The sequence below is a fragment of the Bombus impatiens genome, unplaced genomic scaffold (assembly GCF_000188095.3).
Source record: "Bombus impatiens unplaced genomic scaffold, BIMP_2.2 scf_0739, whole genome shotgun sequence".
NCBI classification, from domain to species: Eukaryota; Metazoa; Arthropoda; class Insecta; order Hymenoptera; family Apidae; genus Bombus; species Bombus impatiens.
In genome coordinates, this window is record NT_177158.1 from 1,260,818 (window position 1) to 1,269,426 (window position 8,609).

General features: G+C 32.4%; 1 protein-coding gene across 1 annotated transcript in view; it reads right to left on the reverse strand.

The window, feature by feature from the left end:
- LOC100748346 (Kv channel-interacting protein 1) overlaps positions 1 to 8,609 on the reverse strand; it is a gene marked incomplete at its 5' end in the record, with an annotated part of 41,307 nt that overhangs the window by 27,239 nt on the left and 5,459 nt on the right. Inside the window, 2 exons of the mRNA XM_012390195.3 lie at positions 3,084 to 3,272; positions 8,364 to 8,609. Of these exons, the coding sequence (XP_012245618.1) occupies positions 3,084 to 3,272; positions 8,364 to 8,609 (435 nt within the window). The remainder of the gene's footprint in view (positions 1 to 3,083; positions 3,273 to 8,363) is intronic.

Here is an 8,609-nt window from a genome sequence, read left to right on the forward strand (position 1 = left end):
ATTTGTCGTATTTGATAGTATGGACTAGTGCCGCTCTTATTGTAACTCTTAGAACAAAAAGTACATTAAAATTATAACTTGCTCTATTGACAATAATAATTTGGTTGTTTAAACAAATAGACGTTTCTTATTTAATGAATGCTTAAAAGCTACTCTTTCTCTCTCTCTCTCAATTAAGGGTAAAAATAATTTTGTTGTATCTTTTTTATATTTTTACTAATGAATATTATAATTAATAATCATGATTATATATAATGGTAATGAAATATTATTATTACAATAAAGTTGCTACTTGTAACGAAAGTTAATTACATTTGTAAGATAGGAAGCTAATAATAATAAACTCTATTTAGCGTTTGTAATGAATTTTTAGTATATCATAATTTTTCCAGATAACAATAATTTTATGGCAATCAGTTTGATGATCTTTCTTTGACGCTACTATCGCGAATGTAAATGAAACTAATACCCTACACCTATAAATTGTAGTAAATGTTGCAGGTGAAATTGTAACGCGTGAGATACTACAGCTGTTATACACGCAACTATTATGCAAAACAACCGCATACGGAACAGTCGAATTTATTCTCTCGGTAATTACTATCGAGATTTACGAAAAACTATGTGGATTTCACATTTATTTACTATTATTCACGAAGCAGAAATATAACTTAATTACCTTTCAATAGAATCTGATTATTTAAAATTTCACTACTGAAATATTTGTATGATTTAAGTATAAATAAATTCCTGTTCCTTAATTTTTCTTATAGAAACAAATATTTCTTCTATTATATTATATGACAAAAATTGTAATTCTTCTTTCTTAAAATTATCTACATTGCTTCAGATAAAAGCTAATAAATACACTGTAGCTAAATATGTGCCTCTTAAATTTTTAATTAAAAAAAGTTTCTGCTTTAACGTTTTGACCACAGTTTTTCCATAAATAGAGTTAGAGTTTTAAGGCTATATAAATCATTGCATATTGTTGGTTTTCGTCGACGAAGAATAAACGGTTGGAATTTGTACGCTTGTCGGAACATTTTTTCTCAGATTTTGAGGTTTGCCCTCCGTCAATTCTCGATCGTTCTTCCTCTTGTATCGAACGACAAACAAATGACGGTATCGATACGACATGCAGCACTCAGCCATAAAATTGTTCGTGAAGAGAAATTCACTATCAGGGGATCGAAGGTCGTCTTGTGTACTTACAGTTGCGTACAAAGTAGTACGACACTTCAGCCATGTGTGCTCGTTGCCAACAAAAATGCTTTAATCGATAATGCCATCAAGATTGAGTTCAAAATCCGATATACACGTTTAAAAGAATCGTTGACCAAAAATCTTAGGTTTTTACCTTAGTCAAACCAATAAAACTTCTAATGCTTTCCCAAAATAGCGTTTAACAATAAATTTACTCTTTTCGTTGCAGATTAAAGACTTTGAATATTAGAACGTCGACTACGAACAATTTCGTACTATAATTTAACTTCCACCGGTACTATATTGCTCTACGCATACATATTTTTTATATAGGAGAATTGAAGGATTTTCCACAAACTTTTTTTGTCATGAACAATTTTTTGCGCCAATTTTGCGGTGCAGTCATTTTTTTTTCTACAACACGGTTTAAAAGGTTCTATTATCTTCTTAATTTATCGATATCATTATTGTAAATATCGTACTATGAAGTATAATAAAGCAAATAATAACTGAAGTGTAGATTAGTTATTCCCTTTTTACAGTGGTCGACACGTGTTAATTAAAGCGAAGATAATTGATCCGTCAATCAAAAACTGCAGTGACATTTTTAGGACAGCTTTCTGAATATACTAACGCAACGTTCACTCTGAAATACATACCGCATATTACATACATGGTAGCAAATCGATAGTTATAAGCAAGAAAGCGATATGTTATATATGAAAACAATTGAACAATGAAATTCGTTTGGCAGTTCTATTCTCTGAAACAAATGTACAATATAAAATTATAATATAAATGTGGGGAATGTAATATAGTAACTTATATGCAAAAATCGTTGAATTAAAAATTTTATTGCTTATACTACTTTTCTTCTGAGCCCATCGATTGATTGAATACGCCATAAATTCTAAGTAAAGTAGAATAGGGGTCTTTGTCGTTAGGGGAATTTAAAGCAAGCTTTTCGCAAGTTACACAGAAGCCTCGGATAGCACAAAAATATTTGAAATCGATAGAAAGCCATTCACTGACGAATATCGATATCGTTTTTACGGATAAAGAGAAACGCTGAAACGTAGGACGATTTTGATACGAGAGTTTGTTACCATGGTAACTATATCTGCATTCAACGAAGTATCGTGGGTCTATTTGCTCTATTCGATTGTGCTTTCTCTCCCATTGTGTTTTTCTTTACCCAGTATCTACACGCATATAGCTAGCCTATTGTTTATGGTTTTCGTCGAAGCTCCGCGTTACTGCGAAGCAGAGGGAATTTAAATGTGAATACACACTTCGAATAAACAGAATGGAATAGTATTCGTCTGGTCCTTATATTCGAATTTCACATCAACATACTTTTTAATGCTACACTAGTTTTTATTTATCGTTTATCGAATAAATAAGTATAGAATTTCCAATGACTTCTCTCTTATTTATATCTAGATTTTACCACTTTTCGCTTCAATTCAAAAAGAAATGTGCTCATGTACACGATTGATTAAAAAATGACTCAAAGGACGTACTAGGGTTAAATATTCAAAATTACAAATTATTTATCCCGTAAAAGAATAGTTCGCAACATGGTGATGCAACTATGTATTGTTATACAATTACTTGTTATTTTTTAACATTTTATATACGTATAAATATATAATTTCCTTTATTTATTTCTCCATGCTATTGATAGTACTACGTCATACGCTTTATCTAGAAATCACAAAAATTGGATAAAGTCGAGTTGGAGAAAGTTAGTTTGTGCATCCCTAGCTGAACGAATTAAAATGCTGTGTTCATTTTCCGCTAAGTTTCCGGCACGTATCCGTCATTAATTAAAACTATGGTAAAATCTTTCGTATATTATGCCATAATGCACCCACCTCCTTGCGGAAAGAACTGTGAGTAGATGCACTTGAAAGTTTCCTCTCTGACGACTCCCGTGGGACATTCTGCCTTGAAGCCACGATATATTCTCTTCAGCTCTGCCTCGGTGAATCTCGTAGCTCGACAAAGACTCGCCAACGAGTCGGGTCTATATCTCGGGGTTTGTTCTTCTTCGTACTCCGAGTCTGTAAAATCGAAATCAAAGGTTTCTGTTAATTATGGAAAAAGTTGCCAAGTACATTTGCCCTTTGCAATTTACTTTCCGGAGTACCGTGATAGTAACTTTAAATTGCAAAAATACGTATGTAGGGTGTTCCATTAATTTTGTCCACTTGAAATGTCTTCGGTATTTCAAATAGCAAGCGAAAATATTGTGTATGAAAGTTTCAAGATTGAGAAAAGTATAGTTTAGAAAGTAAAAGAAAGTAAAGTTTAATTTAGTTGTCTTCGGGTATTGTGAGTACACGTGTACTCCATGAACGAAGTCCTGAATGAAAATACTTTACTTTTTTTACTTAATTCTGGCTTTATCATAGCTATTTACTACATAACATATTTAGTTAATATTGAAAATTCATACGAATAATGTTAATTATCATACACGTTTCGCACATTATTTGTTTGCAAATGCAATATATACCTCCTCTTGATCATGTGTATATGGTGAAAAAGAGTACATAGTACATTCATTAAGACGAACGATTTTTCTATAGACAGTATCGTGCAATTCATGTGGTTCGAGTTACTTGTAAATTGTTTGTTGTGTAACTTTTGGGATAAAGAAGAGAATACCAAATAATAAATCAATTCTGTGCTATTCTGCTTTTGTATTAAAGTATAAAATTTATTGATGTTTCCTCTTGTTCAAGTGAATTTTTTTCTACGCTTCGTAGAATTCGGAAATAACAAATATTCAATAGAACCATTACGCTTGTACGGTATTTAATAAATAGTTATAAATGTTCATAAAATTCATTGACTACAATCAATTTGTTGGGCATACAAATTTAATTGCACGATTATTTATTTAATAATAATACAATTAAATTTTATCGTACAATTTTGCCAGTATAATGAAAGAAAAATGCTCTTTAGATCTCTACAGATCGTCAAATTAAACAATATATCGTGTTTCCAATATTTATTCGCATTATTTTTCAAAACAAAGCACGAAACATTCCACAAGAGAGGAACTAAAAGAAATTTTCACATCACTCATCTTTGACAAATAATAAACAATGTAAGGGCAATATTTTATGATTTTAGAAATGACATTAAATAATCGTATTTGATATTATACGTATATAGTTACACAACATTAATACTGCAACATTCAAACTATCAAATTTGAAACATGGTTAAATTAGGAAACGTGATTATAATTAGTACAGTACACATATGTAAAGTATGGTATTTCTATTACTGTACGATATATCATAAAATATTATAAGACGAATTAGTTTCCTAATAATGATATAAATCAAAAATTTCTAAACAGATCTCGTAATAAGATTTTATTGAAAATTTTATCGAAATAATATGTAAAAGATGTTCAAATATCTTCGTCAGTTATTGCGTCTACTAAAAATTTGAAGTATTTCAAGCGGCACAGTAGAATATTCCGTATTTACACGTAATTTGTCGTTTTGAACAGAACGACGGATGGTTTGAAATTCTTTCTTTCCAACTCTAACAGTAACACTTTAGCTGAACGATATAAAACGTCGGACAATTAATATTCGCACGTCTGTGTTTCTTTACGGTCGCAAAAAAAAAAAAAAAAAAAAAAAAGGATTCGAGGCACGTACGATTAAAATATTATAAGACGAATTAGTTTCCTAATAATGATATAAATCAAAAATTTCTAAACAGATCTCGTAATAAGATTTTATTGAAAATTTTATCGAAATAATATGTAAAAGATGTTCAAATATCTTCGTCAGTTATTGCGTCTACTAAAAATTTGAAGTATTTCAAGCGGCACAGTAGAATATTCCGTATTTACACGTAATTTGTCGTTTTGAACAGAACGACGGATGGTTTGAAATTCTTTCTTTCCAACTCTAACAGTAACACTTTAGCTGAACGATATAAAACGTCGGACAATTAATATTCGCACGTCTGTGTTTCTTTACGGTCGCAAAAAAAAAAAAAAAAAAAAAGAAGGATTCGAGGCACGTACGATTGATGCGCGTAGACGATTCACCAGTCATGACTAACAGTACCTCTTGCACATTTAAATGAATTTTCCGCGAGTGGCGTGCAACGAGCAACCTATTGTCAGCTTGTTTCGATGCACACCGACGTATGCTTTTATTCGTTCCGATTAAACGAGGCGTTGAATTGCAGCCCGGAAAATGCTTTCCAGAATTCATTTACCTTTCATGCGAACGAAAGGCGGTGGCTTGTGCGAGTAACAGTAAAGAAATTTATTGGAAGTCGTTCCATCGATAGGAAGTATCAACCTACTTTTTTTAGACACTACTGTTGAACGATTATAATTTGCGTCGAAACGTTGCTTCCTTCAAATACAATCAATTTCTATACGTATTCAATATGAAAAAGAAATTGTCAAATCGATACATTAGTTGATTGTTATTGAGTAATATCTCACTTTCTGGAAGAGATAGATGTTCTTCCTTTTTGTTTGTCATTTATACTTTCTGATGATTTTCTATCAGGAAAGAACTAAGACTGGTTGGGAGTGAACGTGTTAAATTTTTCTTATTAAGTAAGTTATCTTTTATGCCTCCATAGTACAATTTCCGAAGCTTCGAAATTATAAAATTTACAAGATAATACTATACATATACAGCGGTTAGAAAAAGTACTCGCACACACCTTTCTTCTCCGGTGAAGTGTCCTTTTATTACATTCTATGCATTTCATTTTGGTATGAAATATCATAGTATCAAACTTTGTAATCATATAAAAATACATGACACGAAGTTTAATATACTTGGACTTAATTAATTATATAAATGCTATATTGCATGCAATGCTGTGGCTATACTTTCTTTTGCCACTGTATATTGTTCTCCCTATTATATAAATAAATGCTCTCAGTTAGGAGTTTTCAATTAAACTGGGATAAATTGTAATATCGTTTTAGGAACGTTTCGAAAACTCTCTAAGTAGCGATCTAAATTTTTCACGAGCCTCAGTTAAGCACGATACGGCCAAACGAGAAAAAACCGTAAAGCGATGATAGTCACTCAACGAGGCATCGGAAGAAGAAGGTCGATTGGAGGTAAGTCGAACACAATAACCCTTGAAACACGTGAAACAAAGGCGTACGTGCACATACAGAGGAAGAAGCATATAGGAATATCATGCAACATAGATGGCTGGGTAAAGCACGTAAGCAAGTTGAAGGCCCCTCGCAACAGAAGCTCGGGAGACTCACACGTTTCAGGAAAATGTGTTCTAACCACTTCGTGGGATACGATTCTAGAGTACGATGATGCACGCGATAAATTGCTACGAACTTTGTAAAACATATTTGTATTCTGATACGTAAATTGCTCAATCTCCAAATATCGGCGTAGTTTTGAACGCACAAAGACTCACGAAAGTATTTGGATGTTTATTGTATGAAAAGTTTTTGAATACATTGTAATAAGATCGTAGAAGAATGATCTGATAAGTATTTTCGTCGATTTCTAAATTTTAATATCGCTTCGTAATAAGAAAGAGACATTAATTAATTTCGAAATGAATAGTCAATATTGTTTAAAGAATCGAAATAAAGAACAGTTTCAATTGGAATTATGTTCCCAACATAACGGGTTAAAATATATTTCTCACTTCCCGTTCAACCCTAGTTGATAGTCCACGATTCATGATGGTGGAACATTCAATTTGAATACATGACAATCGGAAAACCCGCCTCTCTGCGTTGCTGAATTTTTGATGGAGACTAGCTATAATCCTGTCAAAATGTCGGCAATCTTTTCTAAATAGACATACAAGCTATGTCAAAAGTTTTAAACAATACTACTTGTATGGAACTTTCCTAAAAGTTCAAAAGTATAAACTTTAAAAGCATGAAATAAATTCGATGTGAGTCAAAAAATTTAGAATGGATTTTAACGGAACAAAAAGAAATTTAATTTACCTTTAAAGCATACATTGATTATTTCGGTCATTGGTGCTCGTTATTTGCAATTTTAATTTAATAATAATTATTTATTTCAGTAAAATATAGTTAACAGGAACACGTATAAGAGAAAATGATATGTCGTTGAAGTGAACGCTACTGGGATTTTACTGTCTCATTTTTAGTGTTCTATATAATACACATTCTATACTTATGTATTCTACACTACACAATTTTATCTTCTATAACTTTAAACTATATTTTAGAAAGGAACATGTGCTGAAGAAAATTCTATTGTAATTCAAAAATATGCTATAAAGTGCTCTGCAAACTAGTATAATTTCAACTACAATATTCGTACACAGGGTGTCCGGTTTATTATATATTAAATATATAATTTATAAATATTTGGAAAAACGTGAATAACACAATACAAATATTTTAGAGACTGATTGATCACATTAAAACCTCACATGAAGAAAATGTTAAAATTTGTACACGGATACCTCCATTTTTTACTATACATTCTCGCAGCTGACATTCGGTCGTTTCCAGAACATTACAAACTCATGTCTTTTGCACCATCCGCTACCAAGATATGAATTTTAGAATTCGATGCGTTGTCAGCATTAGCGTTATCCGACGTACACCGCAGGAATATTTTTCATCATGCTGTTACTGGTATGGCATTGTCGGAAGACAAGATTGCAGTTTCCTAACGTTTCTAAAACAGTTAGTGCATTCCAATCAGCACTTCTAGGTATTATTTTGTATTGCTCTGACAAATTTTGAAGGTTTACCTATGTCACAAGTATGTAGCGTTTTGAAAACGTCTGAATATCAGCTCGAAGGATACGTAATAAAAAAATAGAGGTGTTGGCTTAAAAATTATAATATCATTCTCGCAGAAGGTTTCAAAGTCACCGCAAGATCAAAGACGCAAGAGTATAGTGTGCCTCCCTCTACGTCACGCAATTTTTATCTGAAACATTTTTTCTTCATTTTTATCATCATTTCTTTTTTCATAATTCGTGTTTTTCGAGACATTTAAATGATTCTAGATAAACCGGACACACTGTATATATACACATATACATAAACGAATACTTCTATAGAATTATTATCATGCAAAGATACATTACATAAGAATACTTTCAACAATAAGCCAGCCAAATACCTAAAGCGAATTTCACGCCGGTCCACGCCTGTCGAACGTAATTGATCAACCTCCTGTAGAGAGGTCTTGGTGGTCTTTTCGTTGGAGCACCTTCCTCTTCGTCGCCTTGGCCATCGTTGTCCAAGGTTCCCGGAGGTGGTCCCACGCCTGTGAGTGTGCCAACCTGGTTCCTCTCGCCAAGAATATTTACTACTTCCCGTAGCTCAGGCGCTACGCCCTGCAGTCCTGGAGAGTAATTCGCGGGGG